The following is a 22,363-nucleotide window of genomic DNA, read 5'->3' on the forward strand; positions in this document are numbered from 1 at the left end:
AAAAGCAAATGCAGCTCATTGTCTCAGATATCAAGTCACATTCTCTTGAGGGGAACTCAATAGGTTTTTATTTTCAGAAAGTAGAGTAGTCCTTCAATGTAATTAGAATTTATTATGTGAATCCTTAAAAAAGAAAGCACTGAAGATAAGTAGGAAAAATACTCTACACTAGAGAAATTTCTGAAAATGATTTCCGGAGTCCTAAATTGAAAATAATAAGAGAAATGATGGCTGTGTCTGTTACCTTGATTGTAGTGATAGTTTTACGAATGTATGCATATGTCCAGATTCATCAAACTGTGCACTTTAAATATGTGTAGTTTTTTTTGTATTATCAGTTATACCTCTCTAAAGTTGTTAAAAGTAACAAAACAGGTCAAATTTTATGAGATCAAATATTTTTATAATCAGAGTTGTAAACATTTGTATATGAAAGTCAATTATTTTGATTCAGTACAGTGGGATTTCAGAAGAAATATGCTGTTGTCTAAATATGTGTATATCCCTGCTATGCCACTTTTTTAAGCTCCATTTTCAGTGACTTATTACCTCACACAACAAATACTGTCACCTCTCTGTCTTTCCTTCCTCCTGTTCCTTTCTGTCTATAATTTTCTTCGTGTTCCTTATCCTTATTTTGATCTTTATCTCTATTATATCTCTTTGTGCCTTACATTATTCTACTTGTTTTTAAAGGATTAAAAATTTTATAAATTTCCAAAATATGAAAGGAGAAGGTAAGTAGTTGAAGGAAACAGAGAGAGAGAAAAGAAAAGCAGGAAATTAATAAAGATAAGAATAAGATTAACACGAAACATAAACTGTACAATTGATAGGGTGCCTAGCAGACTCAAAGTGACAAGAAAACATTTTAGTTCCAATTTTCAGAATGTTCAAAGGACAAAATCAAATAAGTTGTTTAGGAGATGCACAGCCATTTCTGATGCTGAGTCCAGAATGGAGTTTCTCTTCTGAATTCACAAGGACAACTTCTTTAATAATGTCTTTATAGCTTATTTTTATAATTATAATATTATGTAACTATAATTTATGAGCAACAGATTTCATAGAACTTTAAAAATAATAATGAACTCAATTTACCAAATATAATTCTGTCTCAGCCAAAATCAGTAAAGTCTGAGCAGCAGCTTAATCCAAGGATAAATTTAGAGTTGCTAGTGTTGCAAGTTTTTAGTATCTCATATTTTCACTAAGAATTGTACAATCCAACTCAGTAATTCAGAAGTGAGATGTGGGAAGGAGTTGTGGGTTTTGTTTTATTTTAACATGAGCACTATTAGAACATGTTTCAATAATAATTGAAATGATTGAGTTCAGTGGGAGAGGCTGATGATCAGGACAAAAGGGGACTCACAAAGCAATGAAGTCCTGGAGAATTAGAAAGAATGTGGGTTTCAGAGTTTGGGGAGCGGGGGAGATTGAAGGATAGGCATTTGTAACTTTACTATGACAGGAGGGGTTGGATGCAGGTCCAGAGAGACTTTAGATTTGTTGGTGGGAAGATAAAGGAGCTTTTTTTTAAAAAAAATTTTTTTTTAAAAATCTTTATTTATTTTTGAGAGAGAGACAGAGTGTGAGCAGGGGAGGGGCAGAGAGAGAGGGAGACACAGAATCCGAAGCAGGCTCCAGGCCCCGAGCTGTCAGCATAGAGCCTGACATGGGGCTCGAACTCACGAACTGTGAGATCATGACCTGAGCTTAAGTCGGACGGTCAACCGACTCAGCCACCCAGGCACCCCAGGAGCTTTGATGTTGTATAAATTTGAAAAAAAGATATGACATTGGTGTCTTGGAGAATAAGAAAGCAAACTCATGAAGGGTAAGGCAATGTCAAGTTCCCATTTGAAGTTTCTGATCCTGAATTTTGAAGTGAAACCAAGTCATCCTTAGACAATTTTCTCTGGCAGTAATTTGTTTATTAGCATCCGGGCAACTAAAGTCAGGGCTGGGATTTTGAAACAGATTATTGCAAATAAAATATTTTTGTGAGAATGATTTTAATAATGGCTACCACATCTAAACTGATAAGAAGAGAAGTAAAGGCTAGAGAAAACTGACACAGGCTGAAAAATTAATGGGTTCAATGGATCACAGTCTTTTTTTTTTTTTTTTTTTTTTTTTTTTTTTTTGAGGGGGAGAGAGAGAGATTGAAGGAGGGAGAAAGGGAGAGAGTGAGTAAGTGCAGGAGCGTGAGTTGGAGAGGGATAGAAGGAGAGGGAAAGAGAATCATTAGCAGGCCTCATGTCCAGCACAGAGGCTGATGCTGGGCTTGATCTCCCGACCATGAAATCATGATCTGAGCCAAAATCAAGAGTAGGCTACTTTACCGACTGAGCCACCCAGATGACCCTGGATCACAAGTGTTAATAAGGTTGAAAGAGTGGTGTGGTGGGAGTTGTAGAACAACTGAACTAGAAGAACAAAAGGTGGTGGTCAGAGAACGAATGAGATATTGATGTTAGAGTTCAGCGGAACTACAGATTCTGATAAGGACAAAGGTGTGACCTTGTGGAGTGCTTTGTGAAGATGCCAGAAGATCAATGGAGACAGGGTTTTCGAGGAAATCAAGTGTCACAGTTGTGGATATCAAAAGAGCCTATTTGATGTTAGCACAATGAATGAGAAAAAGAAGCACATCCAGATATATTATTGTGAAATTTTAGAGCACTAAAGGTCTGGAGCATATCTTCAAAGATTAGAAAGGAAAAAACAAGCTCCGCAAAGAAGATGAATCAAGAAAGCATTTTAACTTTTCATTAAAATCCTTGGATGTTAGAGAACAGTGGAAAATTGTCCCTAACATCTGAAGGAAATGATTTTCAAATAAAAATTTTGTGTCTCGCTAAACTGGTAGTTAGCAATATATGCTGAGTAAACACATGCTCTCAGCGTCACAAGTAGGGCTAAGCAAATGCAGATAGCAAATTTATGTAGCCTCAGGTAGGCCTTTGGAAAATGGGAAAGATAACTAATACACTGAAGATTTCAACATCCTTAAAGATTTTAACCTACTGGAAAGAGCGATTGGATTGAATAAGTTCAAGTATAAAAGTCATTTGCTTGTCTATTTTGATTATTTTCCTTTTAGGTATAATGAAAAATGTATAGTCATGTATGTGAATAAGCGTTGGGCCTTGAAAAAGGCTTTCTTCGTGCATTTGCCCAAAAGAAAACATATGTGATCTTGAGCTATGTTAACCAAAATATCTTCAGAACAAGGAAAGTAAGAGTCTTGCTCTATTTCATCTCAGTAGACTATGCCTTTGTTCATTTTTCATTCAGCAGATGTATTAGATACAAAGATTGTCCTAGCTTTTCTGGAGCTCGTGGACTAATGGGAGAGACAAACAGAGAATCAATAACAGAATGCTTGATAAGCCTACAGAAGTGCACTTTAGGTGCAATTGGAGCACAAAGGAATGAGGTTTCATAAGAGATTTTATTTGTAAAGATTCTTGAGGAATGAATAGGAGATTGTCAGGTGAAGGGCATTTTAGAAAGAAGAAAAGGTTGATAAAGGATGTGGTTTTTAGCGATTAGTAAATTTTCTTCTGTACTCAGAAGTACATATAGTAGGGGCTCTGTGATAGTTCTTTAATGAAGCCAGAAATTTAGAGACAAATGTAATGATCAAATCTAATGTATACAGTGATTCATCAATATAAAATGACTATTAATGTTAGAATTTCTTAGCAATATTTCTAAGGGGCAATGGGAATATTATATGAGTCCAGATTGGAAAAAGCTTCTTGAAAAGTAAATTTAGAGAAATGATCCATAATTTCTAATATTGAAGAAGTTGTATATTCGGAATATTATGCTAATACCTACTGAAATTGTTTATATTATTTCCTCCAACTTTTTTGTTTTAAAATGCATACATTTACTTATCTGTCTCACATTTTAAAATGTCCAAATAGCATAAATTATATTGATGCTTTGTTTATGGTATGAATACAAACATTATTTATATTGATGAATTTCAGATGTTCTGACATGAATAGAGAATGACATGATACATTTTTGTGCCCTGTTTAGTTAAATATATTATTTTCTCCATTTGTATTAGAGTGGAATGGCAATTGACTGGGCTCCAGTTATCCAAATTTATTTCATTTGGAGGCTGAAATGGTTATTTCCACTGAGCTGCTATTACAAGATGCAAAGGAAAAGAGATAAAAAAAAAAATGGAATGTTCGTTTTGGCGGCTATTTTAATTACGAATATTGTAAGGGTGTATTTTAAAATACAACTTTCTTCTTTCATGTCATATTATAAATAGAAAATTTTATTTCTCTTTTCCATTAAATGTATACTCTGGAAAATCTCCAGGGCAATATTAACCATCTTTGAGTACTAATACTGAGAAAATGCTTAATAATAAAAATAATGCCTTATAAATCTTTGACTCACAGATTCTTACTGATTTTCGGTAATCTGAAAAAAATCAACTTAAAAATTGTGTTTATATTTCTAAATCTCGAGCTCAATTGTAAAATTTTTCATTGCAAAAAGTTTTAGTTTTCTTTTTTTTTCCCTGCATGTGTTGATGAAAATAAGAAAATGATTGAAGCCAGCATTTTAAAGTTACAGAAAATATCACACCTATTTAAATGTTTATTATGGTTTTTACATTTCTGTTATTTGGTGACATTCCTGTACTATACTTGGTCACAGTAGAGTTCTGTCTTAGTCCATATGGGCTGTTATAACAAAATACCATAGACTGGGTGGCTTTTGTACAACAGTAATTTATTTCTCATAGTTCTGGAGGCTGTGAAGTCTAAGATCAAGGTGCCAGTGGATTGGGTTCCTACTTCCTGGTTCACAGATGTCTGTGTTTTTGCTATGTCCTCGAATGGCAGAAGGGGCAAGGGGGCTTTCTGGAGTTTCTTTTATAAGGTCACTAATCCCATTCATGAGGGCTCCACCCTCATGACCTAATTACCCAAGAGACCCATTTGCAAGTACCATTGCTTTGGGCATTAGGATTTAACATATGAATTCTGGAGGGGACACAAAATTCAGTCTACCATAAGTAGATATTGTTGGATATCTGAAACTTTATTTATTATTGGGTTTTTTATTGAGTTTTAGATTTTTTACTTGTTTTACTCTGTACTGTTTGTATCAGATAGTTTTAATTTTTTCAACCAATGTTTTTGAGCATCTTATTTTGCTTGGTCTAAATTTAAAATACAAAGGTAAATTGCATTTGTATAGGTCTCTTCCATACATTACATCTTTTATTTATTAAAATTTTTTTTAATGTTTATTTATTTTTGAGAGAGAGACAGAGTGTGAGCATGAGCATGGGAGGGTAGAGAGAGAGAGGGCAGGCTCTGGGCTCTGAGCTGTCAGCACAGAGCCCAACGCGGGTCTCAAACCCACAAACGGTGAGATCATGACCTGAGCCTAAGCCGAATGCTTAACTGCTTGAGCCACCCAGGTGCCCCTCTTCCATACCTTATTATATTTGATCTTCATACTAACCTGTTGAGGTATGTGTTATTTTCCCATTTTTGTATATGAAGAAACCGAAGATTGGATCATTTATTTGTACTAAAGTCACAGATTTAAAAATTTACTAGATTTTAAGTTTTTTGATCAGAGGATAAGACTTGAAAAACAGGATTTTCTTCCTAACGTGATGCCTTTAATTACTAAATATGCCACCATCTGTGACTTGGACCATGGTTATAATGTCCTAACTGTAAGTCTATTTTTGCTCCTTTCTGATTCATTTTCTACTTGGCAGCTCTTGTAATAAAAACAAAGAAACAAGTAATCACAAATTAAATCATGCCACTTTCCAGCTTGAAATCCTTTGTGTTTATAGTAATATCAAACTCTTTACCAGTCTTTATAGTTCTCCCTGTATGTTCTGGCCACAGCCTAACATCCAGCCTCATCTAAGGACACTCTCTTCCTCACTCTGGTCTTCTTTCAGTTTCTAGTGCCTGTCTGACATTTTCTGCCTTGAGGTCTTCGAGCTTGTGAAATCCCTCTGCCTGAACTGGTCTTCCCATCCTTAAAGTCTGGACTTTATGTATAGAATGATTAGGGATGTGGGGTCTAAACTCAAACTGATAGTTGAAATCCCAGCTCTCCTTCCAATTTGTCTGAGTGATTTTGGAAAAATTTCAAAGCCTGTTTTTTCATCTACAAAATGGGAATAAAAACATACAATTATAGTATGTAAGAATCAAATGAACTAATACCTAAAAAGCATGTAGCAATTTCCTGGTATACTCTAAGTGCCAGGTAAATTTTAGGTGCTATTGCTGTTTTCATCATTATTACATTTAGTACTACCACTGATGTCACTCAGTGTGGCTTTCTATGACCATGGTATCTCAAGAAAGAGCAACCATTTGTCTTTATTATGGCACCCTTTTTATTTGCACCATAGTTCTTTCTTGTGACTATTTGTTATTTACTTATTTACTTATTTTCTGTCCTTACCACTAGAATTAGAACCAGGAGCAGTATGTGTTGTTCCTTATTGTCTTTTCAGCACTTAAGGGTTTTTCAATGGATGAATAGATATAGTATTACCTTGAATCTCCTTGAGCTTATCAATCAAAGATAGTCTTGCACTGTCGTCCTCAATAATTCAAATCCTGATAAAAGGAGAAGGGAAATGTTAGACTTGCCCACACATCATTTCGTCAGATTGGGGATTTTGTTGTGTGCCAGGGTGGGGAAAGGATTTCTAATTGTAGGCAGCAGAGATCAGACACTTCACCTCTTTGGGGAAGAGTTCTGGGTACTGCTGCCTTTCTTAGCACAACACCCCCCTGCTTTCCTTAATATAAAACACCCATGCCCAGTGTAAGCTATGAATGTGGACTGAGCCCGGCACTTCCTAGGAGGCATTAGGACAGGTGCCAATTGGATTTATCTTGCACAGTCAACCATCAGCCAGCCCCTGGTCAGCTGAACTGTTGGGATACTGCTAAGAATCCTGTACATGTTTTCCCCAGTGATAAATTCTGATAAATTTTCACACTAACTTTGGGGGACAGACTTGCCTGGTCATTCCTGAATATGCCTTGCTTCCAACTTTTCCTGCCCGTACCTTTAGGGACAATTTAACAGAAACTGGTGTGATAATCTTGTTATAGCACAGCATACAAGCTGCTCACTCAGCTGCAGCCATAATAGCTTCCTCAGGGTTCCTGAAAGCACATTGCTGCCTTGGGGCCTTTATGCTCACCATTCCCTGGTCTTGGAATGCTCTTCCCACAGACATCTCTGTGGTTTGCCCCTTCACTTCATTCAGGTACCTTGAAATATATATATTTTTACATCTTGGGCCAGTATATAATTCTTTCACATGTGTTATAATAATCCCAGTTGTTTATGTATATCTCTTTTAAGATATGTAAATTGTGACATTTGTATTGGAAAATGATACTTGAATAACTTTCTTTCTGTAGTTTTATTTCATTTTCTATATAAGAAATTTTATTCCTTAGGTGTATTCAGGCTGCACCTCAGGTTTTTCTACGTGCTTCTGGAAGCCTCTTCAGAATCTTTCTAGAACCAGAATGAATTAAATTTCCTTTGAAATATTAGCAATGTACTGTTTATATAAAAATTTATAACTGTATCTAAAGTGACATCAAATTCTATGCTTAGGAAAATATATTTTATATAAGCCACTTTTTTTCATATCTGCTATTTGAAAGTTTCTGGGTTAGTAGGTTCTGTGTGAGTCTAATCGGGTTTATGGTGGAATCTCTAGTTTACATATTCTTGGGGGAAATAATGGTGATAGTGATGATAGTAGGTAACATTTATTGAGTCCTTACTTTGTGGCAGGCACCATTTTATGAATTTTACTGAAGTGAGCCTATTAAGGCACTGTGTCTTTTCACTTTCAGAATCTCAGAATCTGGGAGTGGTAAAGATCTTGTTCAATATTATGAATCCTGGAGGGAGCTTTTGTCTAATACTATTGGCAGATATTCTTACAGGATCCCCATGGAGGTTTACAAGAAGGGCAGGGCTCTGAGCTCCTGGAGGAGGAGCTCACATAACCCAGAAGGAACGGAAGCTGAAAGATGAGGACGATGAGCAGTGGTAGGAGGTGTGGGAACCACAGGAACAGGAGCTGGAGCTGGAGGTGTGGCTGATGGCCATCCTCTCTGAGGAAGCCCACAAGATGGTGTGAGAAGCTCACGCAAAGTAGGTGGCATCAGAAAAAACTGCTGAAGCAAGTAGGGGGCAGGATCGACATGCTGCAGGTGGAGGTGACATCCTTGAAGACATCAGTCATCACGTCCACACCCAGCCTATCCCAAGCATGAGCTCCACCTGCAGCTGCTGAACCCTACTAAGCCTGGGCCCCACAAGGGCCAGGAATACCGGCAGCTCCCTCTGCCAGGCTGTGTGCCCCACTGTGAGACATGCCCTTTCCTTGGACGAAGAGGACAAGGAGATGGGTATGACCCTTTCTGCAGAACTCTATGCCTGGACAATCCCTGTTCCTTCCTTGGAAGGGTGTACCCAGAGGATGTGGGCCCTTGCCTGGACTTTATAATGCAAAAGTTCTTGATGCTGTTGTAAGCTGGAGGACAGCGAATGCTCACCATCTAGCCTGTGGCTCTGCGGATGCTGCTGCAGTAAGAGTGGACACAGTAAAGTTTGGCAGTGCCGACTTATGTGCACACACCTGCCGGTACCATATCTTGCTCTGTCACTTTGAGAGCCCCACCTACATCTTACCATCTTCTTAGCCTGGATCACTGTAGTGTGCAACTTTGTCACCTTCATCTACCACGTCTAGCAAGATCTGTTGCAGAAGAATCTGAAGCGAATGTTTTAGGAGATCATAAAGCTGTAAAAGGAGATGCAGCTGGCCCAGTTCAGCTTCTTCCTCTGGGAAGCCTGGGGCGTTGGCTGGAGCCAGATGTGAAACGTCTGCCTAGGAGGGATAAATGGCCAGGACCTGGAGGCAGCACTGAGCTGGTACCAAATATCTGTCCCAAGACAAATGAAGAGATTGACAGATCTGTACATGAGAAGATGACCTGTGTTTCTTCCCCATTGTGTTCTATACCAAACACCAGGGAGCTTGGACCCTTAAACACTTCCATTGGAGTGAGGTAGTTTCCTGTTTCCTGAGGCAGCTAATTCTATGAATATCTGTAATTATTACACAATACTTGTTGTGCTCTCTGCCCTTTGCCGCTCCCTTGCTATTGTCTAATTCCTCTGCTATGTGATAGGCTCTCACATGCTTGGAAATAGTAACATATCACTTGCGGGGAAGTCCTGGCACTTTTGTGGCAACATCAGCCTGCATGGGGTATCCCTGAATTGGTAATGGTAAAAGCAGTGTTTACTCTTCCCCAATAACGCCTGTCTTTCCAGGTCTGCAGTGAACTCCTTAAGGACAGAGGCTCTTGCTTTATCCATGGTTTTATCCCCAGCATCTTGCATTGAGTTATATAAATGAATGAAAGAGTGAATAAATACCAGTCTGGGTTCAATATGTTGGGTCCCAAGCTTACCTTGGATAGGACCATAGATTTAGAGAATTGTAATATTGTATGTTGTTATCATCATTCTTCCTTTTACCGCTTTACTCCCACGCCATCTCAGTTGTGCTCTCTCCATTCTTAGAGCATTGAGCATTCAGTGACACTTGCAAAGAAAGGTAAAAGCTGTTTTATCTGACCATGGCCCTATTATCTTTGATGGGGAGAAATGAAACCAACCGATTAGCACCATAGGCAGAAATCAGACTTCAGAATAAGACTAGGGTGAAAGTAGGGCAGAAGGACGCCCCAGAGGAAATGATATGGTAGCAGAGAACGTCGGGGTGTTTGCCATGCACTATGGCAGGCATACCCAGTGTATTTTATTCCTCATGTTGAATATATTGAAAGAGAGATGACTAGGAGAATGAGAGGAGATATATTTTTGGATTCTGGTGGAGGATGACAAATTGAAGTCCTAATAACCAAGTTAAAGGTGTCATATATTCATAGAATTTGTCAAGGACCATGGGGAATATAACAAATATTTCATATGTCTACATGTCATGCTAACTTAGCAAGATCTTAGTTTCCTTAAACAAGGAGACTGAATTCCTCTTTGTACTCCCAACATTTCTTTCTATGTGATTGTACATAACAGATGCTCAATAACCGATGAATTAAATAGAATAGGGGAATTGGTTCTAGATCTCAAAAAGTGTATAATCTCTTGGAGAAATGGAATATAATCATCTGGAGAGTTAAATAGGAATAAGAAAAAGTATATGCCATGATCAAATTGGAGTTATCCCAGGTATGCAATGTTGATTCAACCTTGAAAACCAATTGGTGTAATCCATGTAACTTTTTGTAATCCATTAATTTTAGTTAATAATTAGTGTATTGTATTCATCATTAATCATAATCATACATAAGTATGTATCATAATAATGTAAGATATTAATAATTGAGGAAACTGGGTGAAGGGTGTGTGGGAACTCTATTATCTTCATAATTTTTCTGTAAATCTAAAACTGTTCTAAAATAAATGTTAATTAGGGGCGCCTGGGTGGCTCAGTCGGTTAAGCATCTGACTTCGGCTCAGGTCATGATCTCACGGTCTGTGAGTTCGGCCCCCGCATCGGGCTCTGTGCTGACAGCTCAGAGCCTGGAGCCTGCTTCAGGTTCTGTGTCTCCCTCTCTCTCAGACCCTCCCCCATTCATGCTCTGTCTCTCTGTGTCTCAAAAATAAATAAATAAAAAAAAATTAAAAAAATAAAATAAATGTTAATTTAAAAATGCATGGTTGTATGTGGTTAAGTGCATGGTGAACTGTAGACTAAGTGTATATATGAATTTAAAGAGGTACAATATTGTGAGGTGGTTAAGATTAATAGCTAATCTTTGGATTAATAGCTAGAGTTCTAATTCTTGCCTGTTACTATGTGGCTAGATGACCTTGCAGATTATTTAAACTCTTCTGTAAAATGGGGATAACAAGATTTCCCCCATAAGGGTGTTGAGTTTTGAATGCAGAGTGCTCAATACAGTGCCTAACATGTATTAGGCTGCTGTGAGTGGTAGAGAAATAAAGATTTCTTGGGGTAGGTAGGATTGAAGCCAGGTCCTGAAGAATTGGTAGGATTTAGACAGGTGGGGAAAAAGAATATGCAGTATATCATGAATTCTAGCTCTGATGTTTAATTTGCTTTGTGACCTTTGATAAGTCTCTGAAGTTCTCTGTGCCTAGTTTTCCGTTTTTTAAAAACGGGGTTGTTGTAATCACAGTGCTTGGTTCATAGTTGGTGCTCAACAAATAACAGTTGCTCTGATCATAGATGTAGTTACTGCCACCGCTGTTATCACTGTCATCATTGTCAAATTAGGGTAGGGGATGGACAAGAATTTGACTGTTTTTGAGCTGAGGTTTCAGCGAATGGAGGAAAACAAGATTTACATTTAGGGAAGGGACTGATTACAAATATAAATAAAAGAAATATTAGAAAAGTAGAAAACTTTGATCATGATTACGGTGATTTAGCTGGGTACAATGTCCAGGATGTGGGACTTTCTGCAGAATAAGTTTTATTTCACAACAATATTCTGAAACAAATTAATAAATACCAGATAATACTTTTGCAATGGCTTTTTTTTCTTACCTTGTAAGCAAAGCTTTCTTATTTTCTTCCTTTTTTTTTTTTTTTTAAAGAAGGACCCTAATTTGGGTGTTGCTATTGAAACCTATAAGAAACATAGGGAAAAGGACCATACTCTACACCTTGTCACTGTGACCACATACCTTTGGACTTAAATGTTATGTGGTTGATGTAGAAAACTGCAATAAAGCAGTAGAAATCCTATCTATAGGCCCCCCCCCCCCCCGCCAATCTTTTCCTTTTTATTTGGGTATTCATGTCAGAGTTACTGATAATCATGTAGTTTCAGCTAGTAATTATGTGTTAATAAGCATTTTTTCTCTCTTAGAACGATACCGCATTCAGAGTGAACAGTTTGAAGATCTTTGGCTCATAACAAATGAACTTATTATCCGCCTTCAAGAATATTTTGAAAAACAGGGAATCAAAGATTTTGCATGTTCTTTTTCTGGAAGTATGCCCCTTCAAGAATATTTTGAGTTGATTGATCATCATTTTGAGGTATGTATGATCATAACTCATATTGTCTATAGTTTTTCAATATATGGAAGAGAAAGAGATGCTAGAGGAAAGAATTCTAGTATATATGCTAGTAGATTGAGTGCTTCAAGTAGTTATTTTATGTGGATGATAGACTTTGTGTATCTGTTCCTGCCCTCTTGCCCATTTTGTGATCACTTGCAGACCTTAACAGAGTGCCTGCCCAGAGCTAAGCATGTGGTCTGGCTTCAGAACAAGCAGATTTAATTTTCCCACATGGAGACTTAACCTTTGACCCCAATAACCCAGTGTTAAAACTATTTGAGCTTATCGGCAGCCATTTGGCTAACTAATTCTAGCAGGCCATAAATGAGGTGTGATTATAAAGTAAAGTGATTTTTCCTTTTCCTTTTAACAAGCACACCAGAATTTCTGCATCTGAATGAGGGTTAACCACATAAACTATTCTTCAGTATCTGGCACAATGGGCACTTAGCAAATGCTGAATGATTAAATGTTTAAACAAATGAGATCTGACAGTGACTTTGTAGCCAGAATATTTTTGCATTTCTTCTTTGGAAGTACCTTCAGAGCCTGCATTAGATTGTTTTGAGTATAATGATGGTATAAAATCTTCATCCTTTGAAGACTGATTTGATATTTGGAAATAGCCAAGAGTCATGTCTTGTGAATGAATTAGATAATGAAATTGTTTTAAAAATCTCATGTGTTAAAAAAAAATTCACCAGGTTCAAATACTTATGTGCCCATAAATAGGCTCTGTAGGTGATTACAAAGAGGGGATTTCAAAAGTATTTTGAGGGGCGCCTGGGTGGCGCAGTCGGTTAAGCGTCCGACTTCAGCCGGGTCACGATCTCGCGGTCCGTGAGTTCGAGCCCCGCGTCGGGCTCTGGGCTGATGGCTAGGAGCCTGTTTCCGATTCTGTGTCTCCCTCTCTCTCTGCCCCTCCCCCGTTCATGCTCTGTCTCTCTCTGTCCCAAAAATAAATTAAAAACGTTGAAAAAAAAAAAAGTATTTTGAGCATTATTTATGGAAGCATTGGTTCTCTAGAGTAACTACTTTTTAAGTAATCAATAGGTTTTTGCACTTCAGTTTATAAACTATGATGTGTGACTGTGTGTGTGATAGAGAGAAAGAATATGTCATGTAACTTGTCAGTCACATGAACATTCATTCTACTTAATGTTCAGTCCCTCAGACATTCTAAGAACACTGACTGTAACCTATAAAGACTTCTTTTAGTATAGTGTGAAAATGCAGGGTAAATTTTAGTGCATAGAATCCAATTACAAATAACATTTGTTATTATCAAATAAATTGAGCTTACTTGGGTTCTCTTTCACCTATGCTGATAATATTTTATAGGACAGTGTGCTTTTGACCAAATCACGGCACCAAAACTGACCGTTTGGGGAATATATTTAGGTATTGTAAGGATTGAGATCCTTTGCAGTCCTCTAGGATTTATTTTATTTTATTTATTTATTAAAGATATATTTTAAAAATTCTTGCTTTACTGTGCAAAACTGGGATCTAGTGGTTTATGGAAGGGTCTACGAAAAGACCATATTAATTACATATTTGTAGTATTTAAAACAGAAAATATTAGATTCTGAATGGCTATAAGTTTGACACAGTTTTGCCCCTTCTTTGCTGTCTAGTAAGCCCCTGGAGATGCCACATCAGGGGCATTTCCTTTCTGGGGAGGGATTTAGGGAACATGATGAACTACAGGCACTTCCATTTGTTATACAGTTTAAAAGGAGCATCGTTATACTTCTTTCTCTCTGGCCCTGCTCTCTGCTTTTTTAAAAAAATACATGATTTTAATCTTTGAATCAAGATAGTTTTTGGAATCCAAGTGTCCCTTAGTGTAAGCTCCATGAAGGCAGGAATTTTTTGTCTGTGTTATTCATTGCTATAATTTCTAGCACCTAGAACAGTGCTTGGCCTTGGGATCAATAATATTTGTTAATTCTGACATATGAAAACAATTCAATCACTGATGTTTGGTTATACATCCAGTGGAATGATAACTTGGCTGATGTGTCAGTATTGAAATTTCATGTCTTTTATAATTTTTTTCTTGTGTTTCATGAATGTAATGAATAAAATATAGCTGGAAATTATACAATTAAAAGAGTGAATTATTGATAATTAAGCTAATCCTCTTTTTAAAAAATTCAGTTATTTAAAAAATTATCATTTAACTTTTGGTAATGAAAAGTTTTTTTCCCTTCAAGAGAATATTCTGTGATTTAGTTAGTTACTTAGTGCTTCTGAAATTGGAATCAAAAGACATTAATAAAATTTCAGGCTTTTTTTTTTTTAAATCACGTGTCTGGAGAATACATACACTTGCAAGGGAAGTTGGATATGAGAAATGTATACTGTTAAAGCATGATTTCTGAACACTTTGAAAATGCTGTTTATTTCAGGACTAGTTTTTGACTGTTTTGTAAAGTGGAATTAGCAGTTCACATAATATGATTTCATGGAGTGTTTCTTCTACCCTATGACCCTGATTAGCTTTCTTTTATTTTAATAATATTAAACTCAGGGGTTATAAGAAGAGTCATAGTAAAAAGAGTCTATTTCTGATTCTCCTCCTCCTGCTACTCAGTCTCTTTGGAAGAAACTTTTGGTGTTCAGTTTCTTGTTTATCTTTTTAGACCTATTCTATGCAGTCTCAACTATGTTAATGTACAGATTTCTTTTTTAAAAATTCATGAATGGTAACAAGTTATAATACTATTCTGTATTTTTTTGCTTTGTTTCAGTCACTGTATCTTTGTATAACATTGCATATCAGTACTTAGTAGTCCTGCAAAGTAGTCTTTATTATTTAACCTGTCCCCCTATTGATGAGTATTTTGATTATTATTAATATCTTACTATAATACTGTAATAAATAATTCTATAATGAATATACTTGTATGTACATTATGTTTTGCAAGTATACCCCTAGGATAAATTCCTAGAAATGGACTTGGTAGATCAAAGGTATATGTCTGAGAGCTATATGTATTAGCTTTTCTATAAATTTTGCCCTTTTTTTTCTCCTATTGGCTTGATACTCTTTTTCTTACTGTTTTGTATTGGATTTTGGTCTTTTTCTCATTGATTCTTAGATGCTCTCTAGCTATTATGGGCTTGACTTTTTGTCTGTGTGGTTATTGCTATTATTTTTACAGTTTGCTCTCTGTCTTGTCACTTATGTTTCTTTTTTTAACTATATAGAATTACTTTTTTCTTTTTTAGTTACAAATATATCAGAGGTATGAGTATGTGTGTGTCTGGCTTTTGGCTTTTTTGTGTTTTTAATTTTTTTAAGTTTATTTATTTATTTTGAGAGAGAGATATAAAGCAGAGGAGGGGCAGAGAGAGAGGGACGGAGAGAGAATCCCAAGCAGGCTCTACACTATCAGCACAGAGCCTGATGCAGGACTCAAACCCACGAACCGTGAGATCATTACCTAAACCTTACCCGACTGAGCCACCCAGGTGCCCCTGGCTTTTGGCTTTTGACTTAGAAGGGTCTCTTTCATGCCAAGATTATTGAAAAATTCTAATTTTTCTAGTTCTTTTATTGTGTCTAAACTTATTCCAACTGATTTTACTGTAAGGACTAGAAGAGAAATTCTTATTCTTTTTTCTCATGTATTCAATCAGTTATTACAAGACATTTATTAAATAATCTGTATTTTCCCCAGTGATACTGGGTTATCTTTACTGAGTTTCCACGTGACCTGTCCTACTCTGTTGTCTGTGTATGATCTATGTATCTATCTATTCATGTACCAAATATTATAGTTTTAATTCTCTTAACTCTGTAATATGTTTAAATTTCTGTTATTACTGTCTTTCAAACTTTAATTGCTATTGCCTGTATTCTTGCTTTAAAAATGTTTTCTTGTACACATGTAACCTGAATTTAAGAAATTCTTTATTGTAGTTGCGGATAAATGGTGAGAAATTAGAAGAACTGTTATCTGAAAGAGCTGTACAATTTCGGGCCATTCAACGCCGACTATTAACAAGGTTCAAAGATAAAACACCTGCCCCCCTCCAACACCTGGACACCTTGCTAGATGGAACTTACAAGCAAGTAAGTGTGATATCAATTACAGTTTTTCACTACTGGATATAATTTTTTCTTTCACCCTAGAGTCATGTACTAGAATAGCAATATAAGGTATTTCTTCTCTATGTACTATGGAGCAACAGCACACAAGCTTTAAAATCAGAAAACCCTAGGTTTAAAGTCAACCTTTGGGACTTTGAAACTATGTAATCTTGAGTAAGTTACATAAGATCCATCATTTTCCACATTTTACTTTCCAGACTTACGAAGATTTTTGATCGCTTATGTGAAGCAGCCAGCACAATGCCAGGTGCATAGTATGTGCTTGGTAGATAGCAGCTGTTATGCTCAGTGTTATTGTTAGACAATTCTTGGTGCATTTCATGATTATCACCATAGTTCATTAATTGTCCTACTGGGTTACACTTCCAGTATTATGTCAGTTGATGTTTTGAAATGGCATTCTTAAACAGCTCTTTGTTCTAGTTCAGAAAGATCTTTTGCTTCTTCTTTCTGATTCTTTTTTTCCATCTGATTTACCTTTTGCATGGCTAGGGTGATCTGACTCTCATTCTTATAGTATTATGTCACCAATAGCTGTTCAAAATTATCATCTCTGGGTTAAAGTCATAATTTAAAAAATTTTAATTTTACGGGTAAGACCTCTGCCAGTTCCACTATAACAAATTCAGCTTTGAATGACTAAAATACCTTCTTATGTTTCTATATAATATCACTAATGTGTTTCAAAATCAGTGTTGGTAGTATGAATATTCTGTTGATATTTTAATTGAATTTTTTATTGAGATAGTTATATATTTAATTGCTGTTTAACAAAAAATACAGATAGGTCTCATGTATCCTTTACCCACTTTCCTGATGTGGTAATATTTTACAAACCTACAGTATAATATCACAATCAGGATATTGGCATTTCTAAAATCCATGGATTTTATTCAGAATTCCATAATTTTACTTGTACTAGTTTGTGGGGGGAGGTGTGTTTTAAGTTCTATACAGTTTTATCACAGGTTCATGTATCCACCACCAAATTCAAGATATTGAACAGCTCCATCACCACAAAATTCTCTCATGTTGCCCTTTACTACCATCTCCTCATTGCCTTCTACTATATTCTGTTTTTTAAAATTTTATTAAATATAATTTATTGTCAAATTGGTTTCCATACAACACCTAGTGCTCATCCTAACAGGTGCCCTCCTCAGTACCCATCACCGCCCCCCCCCACCCTCCATCAACCCTCAGTTTGTTCTCAGTTTTTAGGAGTCTCTTATGTTTTGGCTCCCTCCCTCTCTAACCTTTTTTTTTTTCCTTCCACTCCCCCATAGACTTCTGTCAAGTTTCTCAGGATCCACATAAGAGTGAACACATATGGTATCTGTCTTTCTCTGTATGACTTATTTCACTTAGCATAACACTCTCCAGTTCCATCTATGTTGGTACAAAAGGCCAGATTTCATTCTTTCTCATTGCCACGTAGTATTCCATTGTGTATATAAACCACAATTTCTTTATCCATTCATCAGTTGAAGGACATTTGGGCTCTTTCCATAATTTGGCTGTTGTTGAGAGTGCTGCTATAAACATTGGGGTACATGTGCCCCTATGCATCAGCACTCCTGTATCCCTTACCATATTCTGTTGACCTTGAAAGGACAAATCAGATATTTTTTTCAGTTAGAGGAAAGAATAGCTTACTACTATTGATAAAATAGTTTTTTTTTGAAATGTTCATGGTTATGTGAAAATTAGAAGCAATTTGAGGGGAGAGTCAGTAGTAGCAGTAGGGTATTAGAACACTGGGCTTTGAGTGCAAAGATTCCAGTTCTGTGGCTTTTGGCAGTTTCCTGACCCTTTCAGATCTTCACTTTCTTTCCATAAAGTGGAGTAAATACCATGTTGTTACAAAGAGTCTTTTTGGTAATACACGTGGAAATGCTTGGTAAATTGTTCTATAAATCTTGCCGGCCAGTTTCCTTTGTGCTGGAGCCATTCTGTGACTCCTGAGTGAGTAGGCACTAATGCTGCTCTTTCTGTTCCACACTTCTTTTCTTCCTTAAGTATGCTTTTCATTTTGGTTTGTTTTTCATTTTCTTTCTTTTTTTCCTCCTCTTCCTTCGTGTCTCTTTGGTGACTTAATCTGTCTCATTCTTAGGCCATACCTGCTGTGCTTGGGGCTAAAGATAAACTGCCTCTTGTCTTTAATGATACTGATTTTGTGGACACAATGGTAGAGGGGTGTTTAAAGGAATTTGATGAGGATGCTTGATTTAATACTTTCCCTGTTTTCTATATAGCGAGACTTCCTTTGTCTTTTGTATGTTTAAAGTGCTGGGCTTTTTTCGTTTTGTTTTGTTTGTTGTTGTTGTTATTTGTTTTTGCTTAGTCTTAAGGTTGGGTTTTTTTTCCATGATTTGTAATATTGTAGACAAAATGATCAAAACCATGGGTTTTTGCTTGAATCTATAGTTTTAATTCATTTTAGATTAGATTAATTCATTTAATTATTTTTAGATTAAAAAAGAGAATGAACAAGCTTTTGAAAGATGAATACTATAAGGAATTTGACTTAGTTTTAATGTAACTTACTACTCAATTTTATTATATATTCACATTAAATTATAGTGAGAAGTTGATTGTTCTCTATTTTAACTCCCTTCAGTTAACTTTTAATCATGTAGTTAATACATGAGTATAATTTCCTGAAGAGAAGGATAAGATAATACATAGTTCTAAATTCTTTATCATGGCCCTTTATCATCTTCTCAAAAATGTAATCACTTTTATGTTTTTGTGTCTTTCTAGACCTTTCTTTTTTTTACATTCAGAAATGAAGTACTGTTTTGTGAGGCTAAAATAATCCATAAATAACATCATGCTGTATGTATACTTCTTTTTTCTCTTTTTCTTTTAACAGTATGTATTAGAACTCTTTCCATATTGATGTATAGATCTACTTCTCTATGTGTTATGTAGTATGTAGATATTCTGTAGTAGGGACAAACTACAGTTTATTAAAGAAGAGATCTTAATAGTAGTTTTTTTTTTAACATTTTTTATTTTATTTTTGAGACCGGGAGAGACAGAGCATGAATAGGGGAGGGGCAGAGAGAGAGGGAGACACAGAATCTGAAACAGGCTCCAGGCTCTGAGCTGTCAGCACAGAGCCCGACGCGGAGCTTGAACTCACGGACCGCGAGATCATGACTTGAGCCGAAGTCGGACGCCTAACCGACTGAGCCACCCAGGCGCCCCTCTTAATAGTAGTTTTAATGTTGAGCCTAACAGTGAGAAAAAGTCCGTTTTAGACAAGTCTACTGTGACCAAACAGGGATATAACATAATTCACTATCACATACCTTCCGTACCTAGTGTGGATTTTTCTTATCTTTATACTTTGCCTGGATAGGGGGCATGATTTAATTGGCAGATTAGCCAAACCCATGAAATAATGAGCCATGTTAGAATGTGATCTTACTTTCCATAGCATGACTGTCAGTAGATTTTTAGAGAGTTTTCCTGGAGTGCCTGGGTGGTTCAGTCAGTTGAACATCCAACTTCAGCTCAGGTCATGATCACTCAGTTGGTGAGTTCAAGCCCTACATCAGGCTCGCTGCTGTCATCCTGTCAGCACAGAGCTTGCTTTGGATCCTCTGCCCCTCCCCTGCTTGCAGTCTCTCTCTCTCTGAAAATAAATAAATAAAAATAAATTAAAAAGAAATTTTCCTAATACGGCAGTTTAAAATTAGATCTGTTGCCTATATAGAATCCTAGTTTTCTCATGTGCAGGGAGCATTTAATTTTTTTGTTAGTCCTTTTGTGGATCTTAGTGCCACTTTAGTTTGATCAGGGTCAGTAAGAGAAGCACTCTGAGCCGTCCAGTTAAAGATTTACATTTTATTCCATTTGTCATCATGTATTTGGAAGATGCTGTATTGTCAGCATTTAATGAATGGTGATCACTGGCTCATGTGAAAATAGAAGCAGAAGCCAGTGTCCTCCTAAAACTAGTGTGTAAACTCTCTGAAGGCAGGAACTATTTTTTTTTTTTTTGCATTATTCATACCACTATATTTTTAGGATGATACATTTCTTGCCACTTTATAGATGCTTGATAAATATTTGCTCTGTGAAGGAATTCTTTATTGACACTAAGATAATTGCCGAAACTGTGTTTTTGATAAGGGAAGCACTACAAAGAACAGACTGGTAGATAATTCTTTGAGTTCAGGCTCATGAATCATTGGGATGGTTTATTCTAAAATCCCCAAAAGTCACTAAAGGAAACTCTCTTCTGTCTTCCTAAATAATTTAGTTGGAAGATTCAGGTAAACTGTCCCAACTTAGAAGGTTTTATAGCTGTAAATTCCTGACTGAGAAAATATTTTCTCCTCTTCCTCCTCCTCCTCCTCCTCCTCCTCCTCCTCCTCCTCCTCCTCCTCCTCTCCTCCTCCTCCTCTCCTCCTCCTTCTTCTTCTTCTTCCTCTTCTTCCTTCTCCTCCTCTTCTTCTTCTTCTTCTTCGTCGTCTTCTTCTTCCTCCTCCTCCTCCTCCTCCTCCTCCTCCTCCTCCTCCTCCTCCTCTTCTTCTTCTTCTTCTTCTTTGTGAGTATGTGTGTGCCAAAGTAAATTTGAAAGAATTATCATTGAACTATCTCTGTGCAGGTACGACATTGTTGAGATTGAATCCTATCATATTCTAAGTGGCATAAGAATTAATTGGGCCTTTAAGTATTAATGTAGGTCCAGAAACATGAGAAGTTTGATTCTCTTCATGTCCTGTTTATATAATTGTTGAGTTCTTCCTCTTGGAAGGCATTTTTTTTCACATCCTTTGAGCAGCTAGGATAGGATATAGAAACATAGAACTAGAGGAAGTTTGGGGGTCTTATGGGTACTAGGTGGTCTAGGAACTGCTGTAGTTTCTAATAAAATTCTTAGGACAAACTGAAAGTGAAGACCGAGGTCCTTCAATGATTGAGTATTGAGTTGGCTGTAATATGAGTTAGTTTGTATAGTATATCCATTTATGTAAACAGTTTATCAGTTACAAAAGTAGGTAAGGCCAGGGCACACAGTATAAGATCTGTACCTTTGGTGTTTAGCAGAAAGTCCAGGTACCACTAGCTTGCACAGTGAGCCTGTGAAGTAGGCCTCTGATCTTTAACCTGAGGTTTAGGTGACTTATTATGGTCCACAAGAGTCTATAAGAGAAAGCCACTGCTTCTAAGGGTGCAGGAAGACATCCAGAATTGTTTCCTTTAAATACATGCTGATAAATGCTCTAGGGTTTCAAGTGGCATATCTGATGTATCCTTGTGAAATGATTAAGAACTCTATGTCTAGAATTAGCTTGTTTTATGTTTCAGTTTTGTCTCTGTGACTCTAGGTCAATTACTTGAACAGACAAAGAGGAAACAAAACCATTCCTAAGCCTCAGTTTTCCCACCTGTAGAATTCTGGCTCTTTCATGGGGTTGTTATGAGGACTGAAATGTGTAAACATATAAATTGCTTAGAGTAGTGCATGGTACAGAATAAGCTGTTAACAAATGTTAACTACAACTCTAGGGAACTGTTCTTCATTTTTATTTTTCTAATAAGTTATGCCATCTCAAAAATGGCACTATTCATTTTTCAGACAAAAGAGGTTATAATAATACCTCGTCTTTCTGAAACTCTGCTATCTGGCAACTTCATAAATCTAGACCTGAGGTAGGAATCAGGAAGATCCTGTGTCCTCAGGGGCATCCTCACACTTCTTTAGGTGTTGTTTGGTTCCAGAGAGGATACGAAAAGGGAAGGGGCATCAGGATCATGAAGCCAAGTAGCTGTCTTTCCTGAATGCCTGGTTTCACCTGATGTATTCCTAGAAGTAAAATAAAAAAAATATTTCACACACACACACACACACCTGCACGTGTACTTACACTTATGTATTGCTTTGTAGAAATGTTGTATCAAATTATAGTTCCACAAGCAGTATATGAAAATGTCTGTTTTCTAGGTATTATTGTTTGATTTTTATCATTTTTAACTGAAAAGAGAATTTGATTATTGTTTATCTTTCTTTGCTAACTAGTGAGGTTGAATAT

At 36.5% G+C, this 22,363-nt stretch overlaps 1 protein-coding gene across 10 annotated transcripts in view; it reads left to right on the top strand.

The window, feature by feature from the left end:
• BBS9 (Bardet-Biedl syndrome 9) overlaps window positions 1-22,363 on the top strand; it is a 434,898-nt gene that overhangs the window by 215,527 nt on the left and 197,008 nt on the right. For all 10 annotated transcript variants that reach the window (XM_053897794.1, XM_053897793.1, XM_019443775.2 and 7 more), the window contains 2 exons: window positions 11,994-12,166; window positions 16,122-16,274. In XM_053897794.1, the coding sequence (XP_053753769.1) occupies window positions 11,994-12,166; window positions 16,122-16,274 (326 nt within the window). The remainder of the gene's footprint in view (window positions 1-11,993; window positions 12,167-16,121; window positions 16,275-22,363) is intronic.

The sequence above is a fragment of the Panthera pardus genome, unplaced genomic scaffold, assembly GCF_024362965.1.
Source record: "Panthera pardus isolate Hobbes unplaced genomic scaffold, ASM2436296v1 HiC_scaffold_8, whole genome shotgun sequence".
NCBI lineage: Eukaryota > Metazoa > Chordata > Mammalia > Carnivora > Felidae > Panthera > Panthera pardus.